The sequence below is a fragment of the Borostomias antarcticus genome, assembly GCF_949987555.1.
Source record: "Borostomias antarcticus genome assembly, chromosome: 21".
In the NCBI taxonomy this organism is placed as follows: domain Eukaryota; kingdom Metazoa; phylum Chordata; class Actinopteri; order Stomiiformes; family Stomiidae; genus Borostomias; species Borostomias antarcticus.
This window is the reverse complement of record NC_140254.1, coordinates 15,317,148-15,342,476: the sequence shown is the minus strand read 5'-3', so window position 1 is coordinate 15,342,476 and position 25,329 is coordinate 15,317,148. Positions and strand designations below refer to the sequence as shown.

Below are 25,329 nucleotides of genomic sequence, written 5' to 3'. Positions count from 1 at the left end.
TGTTATAATTGTATCTCCTTAGGGACACGCTGACCCTACAAGTATGTGAAGAAACACCAAGGTCAGCTGCAAGCCTAACTCAGACCATATCAAGTTTAGCCAAAGCTGATAATGAATTACTGACGTCCCACCTGCCAGAGGGTGTCACTTTCCTCACAGTAGGCTTAACTGTTGACTAGTATATTTTGGTTTGGATAAAGAAGGACTGTTTTTTATTTAATTCTATTTAACCTTTACTTAACCAGGCAAATCATTAAGAACAAATTCTTATTTACTGTCCAGGTCCGTCGATGACAACTATTTTATTTGAATCAAAGCATCAAATCATTCTGCAGTAATGATGATATGGGTATGAACTAAGACAAGAGCCATCATTTGATTATATGAATATGCTTTTCCCATTGATCTAGTAAGCTCACGTACAACCTGAAGGTATCATATTCTGTTTTCTCAACACTTCATCCCGGGTTGGTTGCAATCAGCTGGTCTCATGAGAGCATAGGCTACTGTAACACAATATTATAAAGCATTTCAATGGTTACATAACAGTGTGATATTAATAACAGGAGGGGGGTGTCTGCCATCATCTTATTGGTGGAGGACAGCTCAGTCCCAAGTATAAGCCAAGAGGGAACTGGTACCAGACCAAGTTCCCGATGGAGACACTGACTCAATCAGTCAGGGAGCTAAGAGTTCGCCAAACATGGAGCGCTCTTTCCAGCAACTGGAGACTGGCTGTACACCAAGAACTGGCGAAAACACACACCTACCAGTTCAGCTTTCCTGGGGGTTAGATAAAGACTACAACAGAACTTAACCAAAACTAGACATTTCATCAATAGGCCTATTCCACAATGCAGAATCAAATATTTCTCCCACAGTACAGAGGCTTTAATCCCAGCAGGAATTTTGTGTTTTGTGTGTGTGTGTGTGATGACTAAACACCCCAGAAAATATATCCCTGTTGTGGGAGATGTTTTTTATTTTGCTTAAGAGTCATCCACAGAATATTTTAAGCATGGTTAGTTTTAAATCACCTTCAGAATAAACCAGCACTGTCACAAAGTGAAGTTAAAGTTTAGAGAAACAGGAACGCTTCTGATGTATGCCTTCCAATGCCTCTACGCCACAATATAATGTGTCCAGAGTAATGTATAGAGATAGGCACATATAATGAGGTTATTGAAAAGAAAAGAGCTTGCACAACCACTATGCAGACCAGGTGCAGGACAAACCAGAGTAGTGAATGAGAACCAGGCCAGGTCCAGCCTGGCTTATATGCATGGCTGGCTTGTTTCTGTTCAGGACTGGTAGGATGGAAGCTAGTCATGCCACTGAAATAGCTGTGAATTGAAATGAAATGAAATAATGTCTGATAAATTAAGATAGGTCGCCTGGACACATCAGTTCCAATGCTTCCAATGCTAATCCAGCACAATAAGAGCGAGATAGCCAGTTAGCTCATGAGCTCACAACAACTAGCAACAGCTTCCATAACATTAATGGTAGTGGTCAGTGGCTAAAGCAGTTACACTGATGATAACATACAGTCATCCCCAGCCAAGACCCCGGTCTCCCAATTCAATGAAATTAGCAATACTCTACCCTCCAGGCTTAGCGAGGGGCCTTGTGGACTGATATCTTCAGGGTGTGTGTGAGAGAGAGAACATGTATTAGTGAGATTTTGCTGACTTCTGTTGTGTATTTGTGCACGTTACAGAATTTCTCGTACAATATTGGGTTAAGCCAGAACAGTTCAACAGTGTTAGAAGAATTTATTTCATCCAAGGATAATTACAACACTTAAGTGTGGCTCTCTGACAAGCAACCTGCAACAAGGGCGGTCAGTTGAGAGAGAGACCGATGCTCTCTGGAATTCAGAATTCATCCAGAAAGTGCTCAGCTCCCCCTTTCCTGTCCATAAATCAGGATGTAGATAAGACTCAGAACTAGACATGCGTAGAGACACTATGCAGGTCCAGACCCTCCAGATCCCAAGCGTATGTAGTAAAGTTCCCTAGGACATGGGTCAGTGGGGCCTGCCCTTTCCATCCCACCCAGTTATACTTCAGCTGCCTGTCCAAACATAGCTCTCCCTGACCTCTTTGTGACCCCAAACCCTTGTCTCACATTGTGATACATTAAACACTGTCTTTGAGTTCAAGGTACTAAACACATTATCCAGAACAAATTTTTACCCTTACAGTACAGTAGGTGATGCGTGTGTAAGAATGTGTGACTCATATATGCACCTGTGTGTGTTTGTACGTTTACAACATACCAGGTATTTGTTTCGGTCAATGGTGCAGAACATGGAGACATCATTGGACCGGGTGCAGGGAAGAGATGGGACAGTGCAAAGGCAGATAGTGGATCATCCATCACAGTAGTCAGTGTCATCAAAACTCACGGACGCACGCACACACACACACACACACACACACACACACACCGGAGGCATGTATACATTTAATAGAAAAGATTTAATAGAACAAAATAAGTCTTTTCAAATACAAAAATAATATCATAGCATAATATACATTAAAACAAGCATTCGGCTCCAAAAGTCTTTCCATGCATTTATTTTTTTATTAAAACGAAAATACTTTAAGCCTTATACTTAAAATACTGCTGTATATAACAAGATAAACATAAAAAAACATCTCTGTGCCTCATTAACCATATGAAATTCAGATTTTTGGGAATGAGTAACCAGAACGTCAACTCACAGTGAAACATATAAAGAGAAAAATAAAAAATAAATTCCATTACAATGTAACAACATAAAAATAAAAAAAAGCCTAAATAAACATCTTGTGCCTCATTTTCCATAAGAAATTCAGATTTTTGGGCATGAGTGTGATAGTAACCAGATAATCAACTCGCAATGAAACATATCAAGGGAAATATAATTAGGAAATTCCATTACAATGTCTATTATAAACAATATAGCTGATGTAAGAGTGTGTGTGTATGTCTGTCTGAAGTTTCAGCTCTTTCTTCCAGTAGCACCAGGGGTAGAGAGGGATCTGCAGTCAGCACCTCTTCTGGAACAAACCACAGAGAGAGGATAAGAATCGTTCTTCTACATACACCCCCCCCGCCAGTGTGGGTCTGTGTGTCAGTACTGTAGGTGTACTGTCTTCAGTGTGTCAGTATATAATCTACATCTTCTATGTGTCAGTATAGAATCTACATCTTCTGTGTCAGTTTATAATCTACATCTTTTGTGTCAGTAAAAAATCTATATCTTCTGTGTGTCAGTATATAATCTGTTTTCTGTGTGTCAGTATAGTCTACGTCTTCCGTGTGTCAGTATATAATCTACTCTACTGTACATCTTCTGTCTGTCAGTATATATAGTTTATGTCTTCCGTGTGTCAGTATATAATCCAAGTCTTGTGTGTCAGTATATAATCCAAGCCTTCTGTGTGTCAGTATATAATCCAAGTCTTCTGTGTGTCAGTATATAATCCAAGCCTTCTGTGGGTCAGTATATAATCTAAGTCTTCTGTGTCAGTATATGCTACATCTTCCGTGTGTCAGTATATAATCTAAGTCTTCTGTGTGTCAGTATATAATCCATGTCTTCTGAGTGTCAGTATATAATCTAAATCTTGTGTCAGCATATGCTACGTTTTCTGTATCAGTATATAATCCAAATCTGTGTGTCAGTATATAATCTAAGTCTTCTGTGTGTCAGTATATGATACGTCTTCTGTGTGTCAGTATATAATCCAAGCCTTCTGTGTGTCAGTATATAATCCATGTCTTCTGAGTGTCAGTATATAATCTAAATCTTGTGCGTCAGCATATGATACATTTTCTGTGTCAGTATATAATCCAAGTCTTCTGTGTGTCAGTATATAATCTAAGTCTTCTGTGTGTCAGTATATGATGTCTTCTGTGTGTCAGTATATAATCCATGTCTTCTGAGTGTCAGTATATAATCTAAATCTTGTGTCAGCATATGATACGTTTTCTGTGTCAGTATATAATCCAAGTCTTCTGTGTGTCAGTATATAATCTAAGTCTTCTGTGTGTCAGTATATGCTATGTCTTCTGTGTGTCAGTATATAATCCAAGTCTTCTGTGTCAGTATATAATCCAAGTCTTCTGTGTGTCAGTATATAATCCAAGTCTTCTGTGTCAGTATATGCTATGTCTTTTGTGTGTCAGTATATAATCCAAGTCTTTTGTGTGTCAGTATATAATCTACGTCTTCAGTGTGTCAGTATGTATGCAGCAGGGGTGTCATTTTGACTGGCTGCAGGTCTAATACGGTCGCTTCACCAGTACCTCTCTGGCTGAGCCTGTTTCCAAGGGAACTTGGTTGACTGTAGCTGTGGCAGCACCAGCCCAGGTGTCGTAACTCATCTGATGTCCCGCTGGCAGTGGTTGGGCCGTGCCCCAAACTGGTGCCGGTACTACCAAACCCGCTGTGCCCATATGGACCATCAGTGGGTCGTAAGGGTTGAAGCTGCCTCCAGAAATCCCTTCAGGGCCCACTTCTGCTCCATGATAAGCCGGCATGGGGTAGCCGTGATACCCGCCACCCAGATACCCGCCTCTGAACACCGGTAGAATCTCTATATAGACTGTGGGATCAGGGTGGCCATAGCCCACCAAGGCCTGGGGATCAGAGCAGGGTACACGGTTGTGGTCGAAGCGGAACTGTCGGTTCTCATAGTTCCAAGGGTCTACACCAGCCAGTCCCTCGTGTGACAGTGCTGTCTCCAGCTGGTCAGTAGGGGCCAGCACAGTGGCGATAGGCTGGCCCATCGTCTCATCGCTCCGAGAACCCTTAGGAGGTGGTTTCCACTTCACATCCCACCTGTTATTGGCCCTCGCAACCGGTGCCCCGCCACCGCTGTCTGGGCCGGCCGGGGTGGCAGGCTGGGGCTGGGCCAGGGGCCTCTCCTTCAGCATGGCAGGGCCCGAGCTGGCTGGGTTGGAGCTGGGCTGACCTGAGGGGCTCCTAGAGGACTGGGCCCGGGCTGAGGACGCCTCAGTGAGTTTGGCTGAGCGGAGATCCGAGAGGTGCTGGGGGAAGGCGTTTATAGTCCGGGTGGGTATGGACGCTAGGGTTGTGTCAGGGTTACTTGTGGTCCTGGAGGGCCTGGTTGTCGGCTCGCTGGACTGTCCAGGTGGTTGTTCCGAGGCTTTGCCGTTAGAATGCCTGTGCTGCTCAGAGGGCGGAGGGTGTGCGGAAGCCTGCCTACTTGCTTTAGAGGGGGAGCAGGAGTCATGTCGCGGTCTCTTGTTTGAACTGGGACGGTTTGTGTGCGAGTGTTTCGTCTCGCTGTCCTCCAAGTCTTCGTGACGCCTCTTCACTGTGTCTCTGCCCTCTGTGAAGAGATATACAAAGAGTATTCAGCATTCAAATCCCTGTGATGGGGGACCGAAGCCAAGGAAAAATACCTCAGTAACAAGAGTATGATGTCTCAGGATGCAAAAGCTTTACTTGTGCATATACGTGAGAATCAACTCAACTCAATGGTGTTACAATACGTACATGTATCCTCCAAAAGGTAGGACAAGCAAAAGTCATGATTAGCAGAAATATGTGAAAGATGAGTACTGTAATCATGAGTGACACTAGAATACTGTAAGTAGGCAATTGTAGCAGGCAAGGGGCTCTGGGATGTCTGGGGAGCTAATTACTACAAGCCATTTACACCTCCTAACAATGACTAGGCCCTGCTAATCTGCGCCATTTGCTTGGGGGCTCAGCGACAAAAGCCCAGTTCAAAGGAGTTCACAACCCCTAGGCATGGCAGACATTGCAGGAGCTATTGAGCTGGGGTGATGCTTGAGTGGCTTGAGTCTTGAGTGATCACATTCTCCTGTGGTGGATAAGAGCAATCTACAGTGCCAGTGAAAAGCATTCAACCCCCCTTTGACTTTTTCACATTTCATAGTTGCATGTAATCAAAATGGATTTGAGTTTTGTCACTGATAAACAGAAAGTACTCACTTTAATGTCAAAGTGAAAATACAATCTACATCTAATTAGAAAAAACCCGCCAGGTGCAGTTAAATCTGATGAGATTAAAATAAAAACTTTTTGGCATCGACAATAAGCGCTGTTGAGCACATCAATGCCAAGAACACCATCCCTTACCAAGAACACCATCCCTTACCAAGAACACCATCCCTTACCAAGAACACCATCCCTTACCAAGAACACCATCCCTTACTATCATGTTTCTCAATCCAAAACTCTCAGGATGCTATGACATTATTCAAGTTTATTCATGCATGGAGAGAAGGTTCTTTGCTTAAAGACACTGCCCCCTACTGTTCAGTCACATTAACAGTCTAGCCATGCATTGAGTTACAGTATCTGTAACATTCTACAAGCTTGAAAAATATTAAAGGTATGCATAAAGGTGGGCGTGGTTTTGATGAGTAATTAGTTGATTATTAGTTAATTAGTAATTAGTTAATTATGCATGAGTTTGATTTTGAGGGATAGGTCATTTTGACTAAAAAGTACTTCTAACTTTAGTAGCTGACAACTCACTTGTGTCGTATTGTCTGGTTATGCTGTTGAGATATCACTGAGTAAACGTATTACCACCACATGACATCATTCTATACGTAATTAAAGTATTCTTGAGCTCACGTACAACAACACAGAAGGTTGATGTTGCATTATCCCAACGCATGTGAATATCTTGTGTTGTGTGTGTGTGTGTGTGTGTATGTGTGTGAGTGAGGCCCATAAAAGCGTCCTGACCTCCATTTACTCCCAGGTCTCTACACACCCTGATGTAACCCGGATCCTCTAGACTCAGCAGATACATTTTAAATACTAGATGTGTTTTTTCCTACTGATATTGAACTATTGAAGAATAATTGTTTCTTTCCTACTGTTATTGAATTATTGAATGATAATTACCTTTTACTTACTATTATTGAACTATTGAGTGATATTTTTCTGATAAAGGATATTTTGGCTATATAGTCTGCTTGTACTAGCACAAAGCTAATAAAAGCTAATTTAGTTATAACTTAATAAAAGTTGAGAACCTAGTTAAAGAGATATGGCTGTTATACTGCGACATAGAATGCTATATTGTTACAGACACCCCTGCGCTGAAAGTTGACTCCTCCTGCTGAACTTGAAACTTATTTCTTAGAAAGACAGATGCAGTGGTTAGGTTGTGGTGGAAAACGGTTTTGGCAGTGTTGTGGGCATGCTTTGAACCCACCTACAGTAATAAAGATGTATTAACCTGCCTCGTCTCATCACACTGACATATTGGACCGATCCATTCTCAGATTACTGGAAATGTACTGCTTGTTTGTACAACCTGTACAACCTGACACATCAGCAGTTCTTGTCTGGACTTAGATCAGAACTCCACCTAGGGTTTATTTATCGCGCCATTCATATTGTCCAATCATAATGTGGCCTTTCTTCATCATTAAATGCTATATTAAAGTGTGATTGTACTTTATTGACCCCAGTTGCAGGCAACCATCTGGGATGAAGTGTCGTTGATGATCTGTCAATAAACGCAGTTTCAACTGGCATTTCTGTTGTCCATCTGTTTCATTGGCAAAGTATCAAGACTTCTACAGCAGCAATTGACTTAACTCTGCATGAGGAGTCATTCAATCAGATATATAACCATGTGATACAATCAAGGTTTTGTTCCTGTTGGGATGTTCTCATAGACAGAAACATTATTGCGTTCAGTTTCATTGCAATCTATACACCATTTTTGACCCATTACATTATAGAGCTTTCATTGTGCTTTGAATGAATAAACGGCTACTGATGAGAGGTCAGTGGCGACCCAGGAGTTCTCGTCTTCACCCTGGCGCTCACCAAGGGAGGGTTGGAACACAAAGATCTGTCTTTAACTAGTTTCCAGTCCTTCAGCAGTGCGCCGCGGGCAATCAGTTGTCCTGCCTGACAGCGCCAAAATTGAGGTGGAAATTTGCCGAAATACGAGACTTGGTGAAAAGAGAATAAATATACTGCAGTCTACAAGAGACCTGGGATTTGGGAGAAGATTCATCTTCCGGCAGGACAATGACCCAAAACATACAGCCAAAGCTACACTGGAGTGGCTATTCAATCCAATTGGGAATCTGTGGCAAGACTTGCACCCATCCAACTAGATGGAGCTTAAGCAATTTTGCAAAGAATGGGTGACAATTATTGCTGTAAAGTTTAAAGATTGCACATGTATATGCTTGCTGGAATCAAGTTAATCAATAACATTTTTGTTCTTTTAATTAGGCCTAGTTGTTTTCTATCTGTGACTCAATGCACTGTACACATCATGCCCTGAGAAATAAGTGGCCTTGACGAAATACATACAGTAGCCACCATCTGCTTTTGATAACTGCTGTCCAGCTCTGACACCTGTTTGTGCTTCTGTATGAATGTAATCTCAAGGGGAGGAACTCTTTTTTTGCATTCACTCTGAATGCGCCATTGTCTCTCCCCTTGCAAGTAAAATAAAGACAGTTTTATACCAGAAGCCACAAAGAGTTTTCATTTACGTCCAGATGTGCAGATCTGCCCAAACAGACTTACAGCTATAATTACAATAAGTATTAACTCTATTAATACTTATGGAATCAATTATTTTGTTTTTTATTTGTAATTAAATTAGGACAAATTAGGTTTTTTTCCATTTTAGAATACCTTGTGTTTATCAGAAGAAGAAAAAAAGTCCAAGGGGGTGAATATCTTTTATAGGCCCTGTATGTTATGGGTGTAGGGTTAACACCAACTCCACAATGCTGTTGATTCCTATCAAACAAATGGCCCTTTCTCTTTGTATCCTCAAACTGGTCAGTGATTGGTTGAAAGAGATTTACATATTATGATTACATTGGTCAACAGATGTGTGAGACGGGGTCTCAACCTCATTTAGAGTAAAAACAGAATTGTAATGTTTGAACACAAACCTACTTTGACTTTTGGCCGATACTACCGTTATCGTGCTTGGAAACCTTCCCCCCTGCAGTGGTTGATTAAAAACTAGTTAATGCATTTGAGAATTAAGGCCACTGGTTTCTTGTTAGTCAGTATGATGGACGAGCCCATCAAAGGGGGGATTATGTCGTGGAAATTAGTAGAGTTTAGAGGTGTGTTAGGCCGTAAGGTCAAGTTGAGTCATCTGGGGAGAGCTCCCCAGAGTGAGCTCCCCACTTCAGAGAGTTCTAGTCAGGAATTTTCCACTTCATAGTACTGCATGTCTCAACAACAAAGATTTATATCTACTTACACAAGTTCCAAGAAAGCCATTAGCCACAGCACACACTGTGTTTGAGGTTAGGATATAAAGGTGATGATGAGCTCAGTTGGGCTGGGGCTGTACATCAGATTTGTGAAGCTGTGTTGAGTGTGTATCAGTAATAAAATACCCGTAAAGGCTGATCGACTAGAGTCTCCTGTGAAGTTTTGTACTATCAGAAATTACCAACATTGTGAGCTATTTGTAAACAACAGTACTCAGCACACTGTTAGACAGGCCAGACAGTTACCCTACATAGCTGTAATAAAGCGGAAGCTGTCCTGAATCTGGTGCTACTCTGTCAGACAGGAGGGGACACCACAGGACTGTAAATCATTTCCTTCCTGAACTGACCCAACTAGATAGCCCACTACAAACCATATGACCTTATTTCAGTTAAGGTGCATTCACTGATTTTATGCATATTGTCAAAACTAATTAAAACCACTTGATATCAGATTGTTTCATTGAGCCATCGCATCCTAATAGCGTCCTACTTCAATGACTCACCCCTATCGGTCACCTGGCTGTTGTTATTCCAGCATTTCTGCCTGTGTTGTCAATTGCCTGTGTTGTCTGCTGACCCGTGCCTTTGCCCCGCCCACTGTGCCTTATATGGCTCTGGCTGCTTGTTTCAGCAGTTGCATGAGTCCCTTACTGCTATCTCGTGGTAAAATAAAATAAATGAATGCAGCTTTAAGATTCAATCTAATCTTTGTAAGGAATGGGGGAATCAGACCTAGGTTGAAATACAGTTTGAAATTCTTTCAATTACTTAATTGTTTGCTTGAGTCCGCCTGATGCGCCACGTGTGCTCTTTTATGAACAGCCCATTGGTTCTATTGTGCCAGGACAAAAACGATCAATTACTATCAAGTAATTGAAATGATTTCAAATAGTACTTTGACCCAGGTTTGATGAGAGGACCATCCGCCACCAATGCATACTGTCTATAAATGCTTGCTGAACAGAGAGGAACTTTGAGAAAGCTTTGACTAGCAGCTTCACAGTTCTGAGGAACGGCTTCCTCAACTCCTCATGGACTTCACCTACCATGGTGGGAGCTCAGCGGACTCTCCTCCACCTCCTGTTTGACCGCCACTGTGAACACAAACAACCAACCCGCTCAGTACTCAAGACACATTGTGGTCAAGGTCATACATGCAAACTACTATTTTGACTACAGAGAAAGCCAAAGTTGTACCAGGCTCTGGTTTGCTGGTCACGCGGGTCAGGAGTTCCGGCTGGTTCTGTTGCCTGCGGATATCCTGCAGTCTGGACACAGCTGAGGGGAGGTGGTGGGGGGAACATAGTCAAGGGCAGGTTAAAGCGGTGTTCCACTAATGCCACTGTAAAAGTCCTATACGGTAAATGAGCCTCCTCTCTGGGATGGAAGAGTTCACAGCTGTACCTTTGTCCAGGTCCATGAGCCAGATCTCTTTGTAGTCTGCGGGGTCCAGGTGCACCTCCTGCAGAGCCGACAGAAAAATAGCGACAAGCTAGGAACTGGGACAAACACAGCGTATCACAGTAACACTTAACACCCTGACTCCATTCGAGGGCCACACCCACCTGTAGTGTGCCAGGCTCATCGTGGTTCTGCGCCTCCAGCTCCCTGGCCAACTGCATCAGCAGCACGGACTGCTCTGTCACCCCGAGGCCCTCCAACAGCCCCCGGATGTACCAGGGGTACCGTGCACTCTGGGGGGGTTAAAGAGTGTATGCGTTTACTCACCAGATGATTTTGTGCTTGTGGTAGTATACTGTATGTTTGTGCGTGAGAGGGTGTGTGTGTGTGTGTGTTAGTGTTGCACGGTGTATCGATACTAGAAAAGTACCGTGATACTCTGTCGTCAAAAACGGTACAATACCCAAATTTAAAGTATCGATACTCTAAGAAAGACAGTGTTTTAATAAGAGCCGTATATATTGAGTTGCGTTCATGCGACAGTGAAGCCGTGTTTGTTTGTAGGCTGTAGTGCTCTGCTTCTCTCTCCCAAGATCCCCGAGTCGCGGGGCAGTATGTGTGTGTGTGTGTGTGTGTGCACTCTCTCTCTCTCTCCTCGCTCTGTCACTCTGCAGCGAGCAGCGCAACAGTTTTAACTAGTCTAGCCTGAGATGGCTACAAGTACAAATGTCGACCGTCCACAGCTTGTCGATAAAGCTGATGCGCGCAGCGAAATCTGGCATTATTTTGCTTACAGAGCCAACAGTGAGGGCAAGCCCACGGACATTACAAAGCCCATCTGTAAACAATGCTACAAATCTATACAAACCAAGGGAGCCAATACAACCAACCTGGCAAAGCATCTTGCAGACATACATGCCGACTTTTTACAGTACACAAAGAATTCAAAGAGCGACAGGTTAGCGAATGTGATAGAAGATAAGATACACACAACAGCAACACAAGTACTGAATAGAACTGAAGGATATTTAGCCTACCTTATGTTTGAATGTATGAATGCACAATACATGTATTGCCCCAGATGATAGCTAGAGAAGCTTATTTTCATTCGTAGCATGAGACTTTTAGCTAGCATACAGTAGCTGCAGCCTAGCTGCAAGCCTAGCTCTCTGCCTAGCGCACGTGTGACAAAAAAATAAATACCTGCTCCGACCTCGTAGAGCAAGAGAACTGTTAACCGTGAGACAATTATCTCTTCTGATAATTTGGAATAGCAAAAATGCTTCAATAGGCCTGGGTTAATTAATAATAATAATAAGCTTTTCAAGTTCTTCTGATTATCTCACAGTTTGCAACAACATAGGCATAATTTATTGATTTCTCCCCACACAGACAAACAGATGCCAGCACAATCCCAAACCATCCAGTCGAGGCAGCCTTCCCTTCCAGCTGTGTTTGAAAGCTACAGGAAATATAATAAAGACTCAAAAGATGCAAAAAGACTGAACAGAGCACTAAAAAAAGCCAACAATTTAAAGTTCCATGTTCTGTCATCTATTATTCCATTACTTTTCCTTATGTTTTAGATTTTCGCCGTGGTATCGTTTCGGTATCGATATCGAGATATTTTGGGCAGGTATCGTATCGAAGTCATAATTTTGGTATCGTGACAACACTAGGTTAGAGAGTGTATGCGTTTACTCACAAGATGTTTTTTTGCTTGTGGTAGTATACTGTACGTTTGTGTGTGAGAGGGTGTGTGTGTGTGTGTGAGAGAGAGAACTTACCAGGTACACCTGACGGTGCCTGTATTTAATGACGTGGTTGATGATGAGCTCACGCTTGACCTTGCTCCCGCACGACACACACAGGTAGAACGGAGCCTGGCCCTCACTGCAGCACTCTATTACAGCGCAGAGACCTGGAGACACACACACACACACACACACACACACACACACACACACACACACACACACACACACAAACACACACACACACGATATGTACTCACACTACAGTAAGGAGCAACATAACCGGGTTTGAAGTGTGGGCAGCCGAAATAAAAAAATCTTAACAATTGAATTGAATTAACAAGGTCCAGTAACAACCCTGGGGATTCGATTCTTTAGATTATTCAAGGTGTATTGAATTGTTGACTTCGTAAAACCATCCTGATCTCAAGAACTCACACTCTGTAGCGAAACGGAATGAATGTAATCTTGAAGGAGATCACAATAGAAGATGACCTCCGAATTCAATTTACTTACAGTAGAATTACAAATCAGTACATCATGGACAAACAATAAGATATCGAGAACGCGCACACACACACACACTCCTGCCATACTGACCGACCACCGGCTCCGATAGTTTGCTCCTGATGTAGTCCCTCAGCTGTGTCCTTTCTGCCAGAGCAAAAGAAAAAACATCCTCTTCACAACTCAATGTCAACCCCTCAGCTCTCCGGCAAACAAGACAAAACGCCATGATTCACCAGTTTGGGGGTGTTAGGCCTCACCTGCGGCTCCGGCCAACCGTACGCCCTCCTGACTGGGTCTTGCAGTCGACCGTACGCCCTCCTGACTGGGTCTTGCGGTCGACCGTACGCCCTCCTGACTGGGTCTTGCGGTCAACCGTACGCCCTCCTGACTGGGTCTTGCAGTCGACCGTACGCCCTCCTGACTGGGTCTTGCGTTCGACCGTACGCCCTCCTGACTGGGTCTTGCGGTCGACCGTACGCCCTCCTGACTGGGTCTTGCAGTCGACCGTACGCCCTCCTGACTGGGTCCCGTGGTCGACCGTACGCCCTCCTGACTGGGTCCCGTGGTCGACCGTACGCCCTCCTGACTGGGTCCCGTGGTCGACCGTACGTCCTCCTGACTGGGTCCCGTGGTCGACCGTACGCCCTCCTGACTGGGTCCTGTGGTCGACCGTACGCCCTCCTGACTGGGTCCTGCAGTGGCCCCCGCCATCACAGCCTCACGCTCACCTTACAGAACGAGAAGCAGAGATACGTTTGCATTGTGCACGTGTGTGCCAACGTGTGTAAGTATGGGTTATCTATCTGAACAGGGAAAAATTAGAGTTCCACGCACCAGATAGCTCTCATTAAAAATGCCCTAACATGCACAGTGGATTGTGTGTGTCTTTTCAAATTTTTTATTCAAACAGCCATGGCAGCATCCCGATGTTACTCTGTGATTGTCACCTCCTTCATATCAAGAGAGGGCTGTTCTCTTGTCAGCATTGAAACAGTCCAGGAGTGAAACACACCACTAAGGCTACAGGAGGCTAAATGTCCTAACTGCTAATCATAAGCACGTTTAAATAGGAGTAGGCTAGCTGCAAAGCTACAGAGTAGTGTATTTATTTATTCATCCATGCATGAAGGTTTTTTATTAACTTGATGAAAGACATCAGCTTCAAAGTCAACAACTTCTTGTTTCATAGTAATTGGAGGAAGGAAAGTGGAAACAGTAGTTTTGTGCGCTTCGAGCTGTAACAGTTTAACTTTTGGCTAGACTACGACATGTTGCTATGGAGCATCCACCTTTTCTTTCCTTCTCCTGTCTTCCAAAGCAAGGTCTGCGAGGAGCTCCCAAGGCTACAATAACCATGTTAACGTGGCGCCAGTAACCGGCGAGAAGCAAAGGTGTACAACATGGGCTTCAGTTAGCTGTTTCAGTTTACCCAGATATCCATAGTGTGGTTCTTCAGGATGAACCAGACAGTCCTCTCTCTCTTGTTTGACGGTGACTGGGCAGAGAGGGAGAAACACACAAAAATGTATGATAACAATATATATTTCACTCACTTTGTCAATACACGCAAACAGACTCAGACAGACTTATTTGTAACTCATCCTGTATTACATCACACGTCCACCCACATCACAGTTCTACTTAATTAATTTAATTTTAGTACTTGGCAAAAGGCAGAGGAAGTGAGTGCAGAGCAAAATAAGCTTTACAGGTGTTGATTTTCGTTGTCTTTTATTATTGTCCTTATTCAGCTCTGCGTTGTGTTTTGATTTCAATAAAAGACGGCCACCAATCTCACACAATACCAAACAGTCCAGTGTCCCATTTCTGATGTATTCCAAATGAATCTCTCTAACATGGGATTTGAGCGACAATCAAAAGCTGTTTATTTACAGAAGGTTTAGCATACAAAAGACGATGGCATCTAGTCTAATGTCAGCTTGCCTGTCTGTATGGCTGTCTGGCCCAAATCAAAGCATCTGAGCTCGAGCATGGTTCTTATGGTTCGGGGGCGTTCCACCCCCCCTCCTTCCTTGATCAGACTGGTCTGTACTGGTCGGGTCTCTCCTGTGACTTAAGGCCTTGTAGCGAGATAACTGGCCGATGATTCGGCGGCCAGGTCTCTATCTCTAACCACAACTGTTGCTGTTGTCCACAGAATGTACCAGCCATGGAATGTCATCTTTATCTCATATGGGATGTTTGTCTATGCGAAGGGAGACAGTTTCTTACAGAAACTGTGGCCAACAGCCACATTCAGGGGTCAAACATCATAATTAGAAACAGCTAACAAGATCAGGTTAAACCACAACATTTCTCTGAAAACAGCCATTTTCATCACAGGAAACAAAACTACATAAGAGCGTAAGGTACAAGTGGAAACCCAAGCACAGAACATTAGGGCAATGTAGTAGTTTGGTTTTCGGCTGGGTGCGTTATTGCAACAAAAGAAGGCATTACCACCTCCGCCTTTTCTTAAAATAAAAGCGCTAGTGTCACCATGACCGACACTCTTAGAACAGGTGTTCTTCACCTAGGTTGCCAAGTCCTGACAACTGCGAAAAAGTTATTCTTGAAATTCCCTCTCCACTGTGTGCTAGGCTAATGGTTCGAAGCCACTTCTAGTGATTGCAGCTAACCTAGGCTAACGGCACGTCTCAATGCTGACTACTGCACACACAGACACGAGAAGGGTATGTATCTTCTTGTCTGACTCTGGGGAAGATGGGAAATAAGCTAAATCTTGGCCTGTTCCTTTAAAGGCGTTAAAGCATAAACTAATCAAACGGTGCACTGCTCATTTTCATTGTGAGACTGAGTTGGGGGTCCAAGGAGAAAGCTCAACCCACAACACCCTCTTACCTGTTGCGTCCGAGCAAGGTGGCGTTTCTGGAGACTTCCGTGGGTCCTGGGTTCGGTCCTGGGCGGCCTTGTCTCTCTTCAGGTTCTGGTTCCCCTCAGGCTGGTTCTGCGCCAGATGTCCAGGGTGGTGTAGTGGCACCCCAGGCTGGACCAGAAACTCAAACTCGGGGTCCACTCGCTCCTGTTTAACCCTGACTGGGTAGAGAAAGGGAGAAACACTCTGCTTAACCTCCTCCTCCTCCATCACAGTGCTAGCTGTATTAAGCACGGTTCACATGAAGCAGCCCAGGTGGTTTTACGTTTCAGAACTAAGTTCTAAAACTGCCATCAACATTCTAAACATTCTAAAACTAGCCCGGTTGCAGCAGTTGTACTGGATGTGAACCCGGCTTTACGGAGTATGTACGTATTTGAACATAACTTCAGTTCACATACTGTTGACAGTGTACTTGTAAGTCGCTTTGGAGCTGCTTTGGATAAAAACGTCTTCTAAATGACATGTTGTTAATATAAAAATGTAACTATTCTTTTCCTCTCACCTGTTGAGACAGGGCCCGGGTGTGACTCTGGAGAGTTCCAAGGGTTCTGGGTTCCGATGGGCTCTGGAACCGCTTCTTCCCTCTCTGAGCTCTGATTGGACGGGGGATGATCCGGGACGCATGTGACTGCCTCTCTGTGGATCGGCTCCCTCTCGAGACCAGGGCCAACTGAGAACAGCACAATAACGACGAGAAAGAAAGAGCGTGCGATCTTCGATAAGTCTACACAAGGTGTTCAGAGTATACAGTGTTCATCAAGCGTCGGTTGTATGTGAGAACTCCTGTTCCCAGACTAACCGGTCTCTGTCTCTGTTCTCCCAGCTGCCGGTGCTTCTGGGGGGAATTCCTCAGTGTTCCACCCAGGATGAGGCTCCCAACTTGCTATAAGAGCTAAACAGAACAGAGAGGTACTGCTAGTTACACCAGTCTGCATGTGCCTGTGTGTTGTGCATGCGCATGCGTTCTCTGGGCGTGTGTGTGCTCTGTGCGTGCGTGTGTGTGTGCTCCGTGTGTGTGTGTGCTCTGTGTGTGTGTGCCCTATGTGTGTGCTCTGTGTGTGTGTGTGCGCTCCATGTGTGTGTGTGCTCTGTGTGTGCTCTGTGTGTGTGTGTGCTCTCTGTGTTTGTGTGTGCTCTGTGTGTGTGTGTGTGTGTGTGTGTGTGTGTGTGCTCTCTGTGTTTGTGTGTGCTCTGTGTGTGTGTGTGTGTGTGTGTGTGTGCTCTCTGTGTTTGTGTGTGCTCTGTGTGTGCTCTGTGTGTGTGTGCTCTCTGTGTGTGTGTGCTCTGTGTGTGCGCTCCGTGTGTATGCGCTCTGTGTGTGTATGCGCTCTATGTGTGTGTGTGCTCTGTGTGTGTGTGTGCTCTGTGTGTGTGTGCTCTGTGTGTGTGTGTGCGTGTGCGCTCTGTGTGTGTGTGCGCTCTGTGTGTGTGTGCGCTATGTGTGTGTGTGTGTGCTCTGTGTGTGCTCCGTGTGTGTGTGTGTTCCATGTGTGTGTGTGCTCTGTGTGTGCTCTGTGTGTGTAACTCACTCAGTGGGTGTTTGGGGGCACTAATCAGGGGCAAGTCACAGTTCTGCTCCTTACAGATGAGATTGAGCATGTATAGGGCTGTAACACAAACACACAAAATCACTTTAAAGGCCCCCTATTATGCTCCTTTTAAACAAGTTAATATAGGTCTCTGGGGTCCCCAAAACATGTCTTTGAATATTTTTACTGAAAATACCGCTCAGATTAAGCATTCTAGCATGGCTCAATACCCATCTGTTTCAGTCCTGTTCTGGATGTGCCGTTTCTGTGCTCATAGAGAGCATTTCTGAATGGCTAATTAACTTAATTTCAGATGGGGGGCTTCTGATGTCAGAACAGGAGGCAAATCAAATGGCTTGTCGAATCAAATGTTTTCAGAATTTGGCTGTCAAATTCTGAAAACCTAAAATGACTGGGTTGTCTTATTTCAAAGTTTGTGGACCCATCAGAGACCCAAATGTATATGCACAAGCACTGAAAAAGTGAGTTCTTCATAATAGGCCCCTATTTCTAACTACAAAGTACCTTAAAGCAAACCCAAAATATATCAACAAGATCAATTACCTTGTTTGAACGGAGCACATTGCACACGCCCATACCACGTCGGGCCCAGTCTAATCACCTGATCATTACATTACAACACATCACAACAACACAAAAAACAGGGTTCACATACAACAGCCAAGACAGTTTTAAGCAGTTCTAGAATGTTTGTAGCTCTAGAATGTCTCTGTAGTAAAACTGGAATCTTGAAGGTTCATTATGTCAAATCTTCAGAACTACAGCTTTAGATCTGAGAGCAAGGTTTTTTTCTACAGCACTAATGGCTGAGCCATCTCCCATCTCATCTGTGCTGACGGTTTGCTGATTGGTTACCTGGGCATCTATCCCCGCCTCCTGGTGACTAAGTACTATGGCGATTTTCCTGAGGTGGTGTGGCAAAAACTCCTCCCATGCAGAGAGGACAGCAGGATCATCACTGTAGGACAGCATCCACTGTGTACACACACAAAATGTATATGTCCGTTTTTATTGGGGTGGGGGGGGGGGGGGCAGACTGATGCTGCGGTCGCATACAAATGACTCACCATGTAGCGGCACTGGTGTCTCTTGGAGATGATGTGATCACAGATGTGTGTGCGGGGGAGCATCTCGGCACAGCTCACGCACATGAAGAATGTGGCCTGCGATATCCCCTGGCACTCTATCACATATCCCAGCCCTGTAACACACATGCGAACACCTTTCAACACTCTACATCATCCCACCCAAAAAACTATACTGAGAAAACTATATGAGAGAAACACACACTGACCTATAATAGGTTCTTTGTTGCGCAGCCCCTTCACGCTCAGGTACCCTGACAGATTACTTCGTCTCTTGCCTGTGAGTGACACACACACACGTCAGCCAATGATAGACAAGCACACTACAGAGTGACAAATCAGTCCACCAATCCGAGTTGAGTCACTCACCAGTAAACGTGTTCTGGAGCACACGCCCCTGCGGAAAGCTGCCGCACCATGCAGGGCGGGGCTCCGGGTGTGCGTGTGTGTGCGGGAAGGAGGGCGCGCCCGCCTGTTCCTGGACCTGACTGGGAACAGTCCCCGTCGGACTGTACAGGAGGGTCTCCACGGACGCCACGGGAGACGGGGAAGCGGCGCCGCATTCGGGGGCGCCGGATTCCGGAGGTGTGTGGTCTCCCGAAGTCTTGCGCTCCCACCACGCCGGGCTCCCTGGAGCTTCCGGCAGAGGCAGCGGTGCGGGTGCGAGCACCTCCGTAGGAGGGTGCGCTGGTGCAAGTTTGTCACAGTGTTCCGGACCAGGGGCGACAGGATCTGGACATGGCTCGTTCGCAGACAGGGTGGGGGTGATGGGGGGAGGGGTACAGGAAGGGGGGGTGTCTGAGGTACGGAGGGCAACAGGGATTGAGACAATGAGGTGAAGAGAGGGGGAGGCGAGGGATGGGGAAGGAACTTGAGGTTCCTGGTCTTCTCCCAAAAACACTGTGACAGAAAGAGGGAGAGGGGGGGGGGGGGAGAGACAAGTGATTGGCAAAGGACAAAAAAGCTAGAAAATATACAGAGTGCGGAGCCATCTGGGAAAACAACCGGAGAGAAGATTTGGGCATAAAAGCTCAGATTTGGTGGCCTCTGGCACATTCTAATGCCACTATTTCATACACTGATCATAAAGGAGTAGTAAAGGGAAAATGCATGTTTAACCCTGTTTTAAGGCTACTTATGATCATATACAATGGTTCAGATCAAAACGTTGACAAAGCTAGCACTTTTGAGAAAGTCTGATAATTTTGGTCATACAACGGATGTGGGTGGGCATCTTGAAAATTCTTTCAATGTTAAACTCTCGATTTCAAAGACAAGAAACTCACCGAGGTGTTAGTTGGCGTTCTGACATATAATTTGCCATAAAGTAAGATTCTAGTTAATCTGGAAAGGCTTTTTAAAATATTTAGCATAGAACTATTTAGTCGCAGCACATACGTGTGGAAACGTCCGCAAACTAGGTAGCCTAGCAACATAAACAATAACAATAGTTACCGTAAGTAGTTCCGCTTCCTGAATCCCCTCTGCGGATTGATCTACACATCTACAACGGTTGCTTCAATACAAGTCAATAGATTTCATAAAATGATCAATAAAACCCTACAGGATTCATACTTTGCGGCGAATTTGATGTCAGAACACCAACGGACACCAATTACCCCCTCGGTGAGCTTCTTGTCTTTGAAATCGAGAGTTTAACATGTTTTTGAAAGATTTTTCAAGGTGCCCATCCACATCCATTGTATGACCAAAACGGTGGTAGAGCAATTATCAGACTTTCTCAAAAGTGCTAGTTTTGTCAACGTTTTGATCTGAACCATTGTATATGATCATAAGTAACCTTAAAAGAGGGATAAACATGCATTTTCCCTTTACTACTCCTTTAATATCTGCACTAGTATCATTTTTATCAAATTCTTATTCTTAAGCCAATTAGGTTGCTGAAAAGACTACACGTGTCCATGTAATTTACTTTACTGCATATTTCCTCAGAATTGTTTTACAAGAAACACAAAGGCACTCTTATTCAAAGAAAATAAACAGTTATTAAAGGTTATTTTAAGGGGGGGAAATGTTTTTAATACCGTGTCTTATCTAGCCTATGTATTGGTTCATTTTGAAACCTTTGAAGCTCAAGCAAATGCCCAAAAGTTGTTCTTGGATGTTTAATGGGATTTTATTAATCAAACTCATGTATTCTATGAAGTAATGTCTGATCAGTATTTAGAGCGCTGTTGAACGGATGGCCATTCCCAGTTCTCCTAAATACCATGTTCGGACTCTAGTCATGCTTTCTCTCCCTTGTAGCTAAACCTTCCTGCAGCATACCAATACCTTAGTATTTCCGTTCGTGCGGAAACCAAATTCACAGTATAACCATATTTGGTTTGACTTCCTGCGACTGGCAGGTGCTCAGGAAATGAGATAGAATCTAGTACATCACATAACAGGAAATGAAGGGTATGCGATGTTTGAGAACTACTTTCCCATCTTATGGTTATCATGAGTTATTTCCCTATTGTGGCTTGAGTGGGGAAATAACTCATGCTATGCCCAGATAGCACAATCTGTATCTTTTGTAACCATATTGGCCTTTTGAGATAACAGATGGACGGTTAGACCGACCAAGAAGCCTATATAAACTAACATGAATATATGTCTAATAAGAGGGCAAATCCAATCCAAATCTCAAAACAAAGCCTTTTAGAGAAGAGTGCTGTAATTTTGGGCACCAGGGCCGGTTTTAGCTATGGGCAAGGTAGTCCTGGTCCAGGGCAGTATTCAGGGCTATATCCCTGGTATACCGCCCTGCCAGGAACCATTCATTGCACCACTGACTCTTGTCACTCAGTCTGCACATCACATATTATTGTTACTCGCTGAAGTGAAGACGTTTTTCTAACGATAAAAGCCTTTTCTCCGAGGTAGCTTCACTTTCTTTGGGAAGAAACCCTTGCGAACACGGGGAGAACATGCAAACTCCACACAGAAAGGCCCAGGAGACCTTCCTGCTGTGAAGGTACTACAGTGCAAGTACTGCGCCATAATACAGTACTAAGTGCTGCGCCACCAAAGCTAACCTTTAAGCCTACAAAATGGCGGCATCACCTCACCACTCTATTTCACTCTGGCTGCTCATCATCACCACGAGACACCAGCGCTGCTACAGTACATGGCGAGTGACATCATTTGCATGCCACACACATCAACTCAACATCAGTCTGCAACCCTCTCATAACAAACTGGTTCTATTTACCTTGCGCTGCCTCTGTACTGGTGAAGGGAGCCGTCTGTCTCAGATCTTCCGTCTGCCCCTCCTCCTGCTGCCCCTCCTCCTGCTGCCCTCCCTCCTGCTGTCTGATGATGACCTCCAGTTTCCTCAAAGCTGAGGGTATCAAAACAAAGACCACATGTCATCCACAATCATATGACTATCCAAATTTTTTTTTTTTTTTTTTTTACAATCGGTAGATAAATAACTATTTATAAACTATTTGTAAACCATTACAAATTATATAAATAAATGATCAGTAAATAGCATACAGAACCACTGTATGAGGTTGATATAGTAATCAAGCCCAGATCTCCCTACAGTGATGCACTGATGGATTGTCTCTAGTAGTCATAGACTTTGTCGGGACGTAAAAACTAAAAGTAACCGCGAACGGACACAAATCGGTGAAGAACTGGGAATGGTCAGGAATGAAGCTCACCTTCCTGCTCTGGTGCAGATATCAGCTGCTTTAACTCATCGTCGTTCACCTTCACTTTCTATACCAGAGAAAAAAGGAGATGGGAGGTGAAAACACTTATGAGTTCTGGTGAGTAGTAGTACACTGATTTCCTATGTTAAATGCAATTACTGTAAGCTGCTTTGGATAAAAGCATCTGCTAAATGACTAATGGAATGTAGTCACCTGCATAAAGAGGCCAGCGACTCTGTCAACCTTCGCCAGGCGAGCAGTAATCTTGTGCAGCTTCTCGTCCTTCACCATTGGGGGAGCGGTCCAACCAGGATACTTCAACCTCTATATACACACACATATACACACACACACACACACACACACACACACACACACACACACACACACACACACAGAGTAAGCTAAATTCTAAACGTCCTAAGTACATAAGAGTCTGGGAGCTAATGCCAGATAACCGTTTGCTTTAACTGCTTTATTAATCTTAACGACTTCCAGAAAATCTTACTCTCCCTAGATAACATAGACCTCTATAGTCAGCCCTGGCTGAAGCACTGATTAAGACACAAACATACCACATAGTTGTACTGGTGACTGGAGCTGGTCATGTGATCAGCATGGGCTTTGTATATCCTAATGGAACACAGCTGACAGAAGTAACATTGCCTCTTCTTGGATCTGACCAAAACCAGGAAGTTTAAGCCTAAAGAACGGACAAACACACACACACACACAAAATACAAGTTTGAAAATGGTTGAAGAAATACTGTACACTTAGGTCTATTATATATAAAAAATCACACCCAGGTGAATGCAGGGAGTCAAAAGCAGTCAACAATTTAAATGAAACAGAAAATGTGTATGCATCTGAAATTACCAACACCTGGAGTGTTCTGAACATTCTACTGGGGAGCATGGTCTTGTCCCAAGTACCACCATTCATTCTATATGAGGAAAGCATGGCTGGTTTCAGACAGCTCTATCTCAACACTGAAATACATTGAAATATATCAGTGTAGCTTGAAAAAATGTAGAAGCAGTGACAAGTTTTATCCATCATTGAAATATGTAGTCTATTCTTTGTCCCATTAAAAAGATTGATAGAATGCTTAGTTTTAGAGTGGTGGCAGTTTGAAAATGTCCACACATTTTGTAAACTGACAGCACTCCAAGTTTTAACAGCACATACACATATTATGTATCGAAATGTTCACATGATTTGCTGATTTGTTTGACAACCATGCTCACCATTGAAACGAATGGCACTCCACTCTAGCTTTTGAGTTGCTAATTTTGAAATCATACCTGTTTTCTAACTTGACCCCACTCCTAATGTTTTTAAACTACATGAACATATCATCTACCGAAATGTTCATCTGGATCCCAGGATTCCTATGGGGTAAATATATAAGCTGTGACACTTCTTGAGATAGAGCAGTCTAAAACTGTCCATGCTTTCCCCATGCCTGCCCTCTACTGCTGGTGTGCAACGGTACGGACACGTCACTGCTTAAAAAGTAGCTGTGGTTATGATTTGTAAAAAGTTGAAGAGTTTGACTTCTGACTGAAGTTAAAGGAGTAGTAAAGGGAAAATGCATGTTTAGCCCTGTTTTAAGGTTACTTATGATCATATACAATGGTTCAGATCAAAACGTTGACAAAACTAGCATTTTCAAGAAAGTTGATAATTGCTCTACCACCGTTTTGGTCATACAATGGATGTGGATGGACATATTGAAAAATCATTCAAAAACATGTTAAACTCTCGATTTCAAAGACAAGAAGCTCACAGAGGGTGTAATTGGTGTCCGTTGGTGTTCTGACATCAAATTTGCTGCAAAGTATGAATCCTGTAGGGTTTTATTGATCATTTTATGAAATCCATTGACTTGTATTGAAGCAACCGTTGTAGACGTGTAATTCAATCCGCAGATGAGATTCAGGAAGCGGAACTACTTACGGTAGCTATTGTTATTGTTTATGTTGCTAGGCTACCTAGTTTGCGGAAGTTTACACACATGTGCTGCGACTAAATAGTTCTATGCTAAATATTAAAAAAAGCCTTTTCAGATGAATTAGAACCTTACTTTATGGCGAATTATATGTCAGAACGCCAACTAACACCTAGGTGAGTTTCTTGTCTTTGAAATCGAGTTTAACATGTTTTTGAATGATTTTTCAAGAAGCCCATCCACATCCATTGTATGACCAAAACGGTGGTAGAGCAATTATCAATTTTCTCGAAAATGCTAGCTTTGTCAACGTTTTGATCTGAACCATTGTATATGATCATAAGTAACCTTAAAACAGGGCTAAACATGCATTTTCCCTTTACTACTCCTTTAAGTCTGACAGTCTGACTACAGTTCTCCTGACAGTTCATTTTTGTTGCCTAGCAGACTTATCTTAAAACTACAGTATGGTACTGTATGTGAAAGATGAATACCCTACAAGTAGATTCCTTCTGTGATAATTTACTAACAAGGTCCTTCTTGTTGGGCCAATGGACATGAGTCATGGACAACTGGAAATGTCCATATCAGCCTGCATGGTTTTGAGTTCCACCAAAAATAGTGGTAAAATCAAATGTGGACATTCTATTTTGGCCTCGTCATACCAAATCATGTCCGGGTGATGTAAATGGAATGGTGATGTATTGAAATGTCGATCCCTCTCTCGCTGTAGCTAGCTAGTTGTAGAGTCATAATATTGCATGCAAAATTACTCTTTTTAGCTACACCATACAGTGTCACCTTTTATATTTGATTTTAAATTGTTTGGAATGTTTTTTTTTTGAAAAACAGCAAATTTTGGGCTCGTAATTACTTTGATGTAATAACATAAAAGATCTCTAACGTTGTGTTTTTGCACCGTTGCTCCAACAAAGCAGCCATTACTCCCAGTCAGTCAGCCCCTCCCCACCCCTGCTGTATGCGCGCACACACACACACACACACACACACACACACAGTGCAGGTGCACCCATCCAATGACTTGATGTATGCTGTAGCGCTGAAGTGACAAATAAAGCAGCTACTGTAGTTATAAAAAACAGTCCTACTAACCGACCACTGAAACTCTGCTCCGCCTGCTCCGATTTTTCTGGTGCTTTGATGGCTTGGGCGATTTTGAGGAAACAGATCTGTGTGTGGTTGGGGTCGGTGACGGATGGCTGTCTCGGCCCCGAGTCTTGGA

The 25,329-nt window shown here is 43.7% G+C and overlaps 1 protein-coding gene across 1 annotated transcript; it reads right to left on the bottom strand.

The window, feature by feature from the left end:
* Positions 1-2,619: 2,619 nt before the first annotated feature.
* LOC311322850 (uncharacterized protein) lies at positions 2,620-25,304 on the bottom strand. The gene is made up of 24 exons (XM_084454968.1): positions 25,200-25,304; positions 22,710-22,837; positions 22,348-22,458; positions 22,144-22,201; positions 21,687-21,815; positions 18,839-19,369; positions 18,679-18,747; positions 18,452-18,585; positions 18,240-18,359; positions 17,928-17,985; positions 17,364-17,441; positions 16,634-16,726; positions 16,337-16,504; positions 15,798-15,992; positions 14,365-14,430; positions 13,193-13,663; positions 13,026-13,079; positions 12,459-12,592; positions 10,836-10,964; positions 10,675-10,732; positions 10,468-10,548; positions 10,317-10,364; positions 4,300-5,348; positions 2,620-3,047 (listed from the first exon to the last, which is right to left on the bottom strand). The coding sequence occupies exons 2-24, from the start codon at positions 22,740-22,742 to the stop codon at positions 3,036-3,038; spliced, it is 3,879 nt and encodes a 1,292-aa protein (XP_084311094.1). The 5' UTR covers positions 22,743-22,837; positions 25,200-25,304; the 3' UTR covers positions 2,620-3,035.
* Between the last annotated feature and the right edge of the window lie 25 nt (positions 25,305-25,329).

Bases quoted from the DNA above. Each gene is read 5' to 3' on its own strand.
- LOC311322850 (XM_084454968.1), bottom strand. From the start codon at position 22,742: ATGACCAGCTCCAGTCACCAGTACAACTATGTG. The intron at 18,748-18,838 runs GTGAGTGACTCA...TGTCACTCACAG, and splicing joins GCTCCAGAACACGTTTACTG to GCAAGAGACGAAGTAATCTG. The intron at 10,965-12,458 runs GTAAGTTCTCTC...TAACCCCCCCAG, and splicing joins GGCACCGTCAGGTGTACCTG to AGTGCACGGTACCCCTGGTA.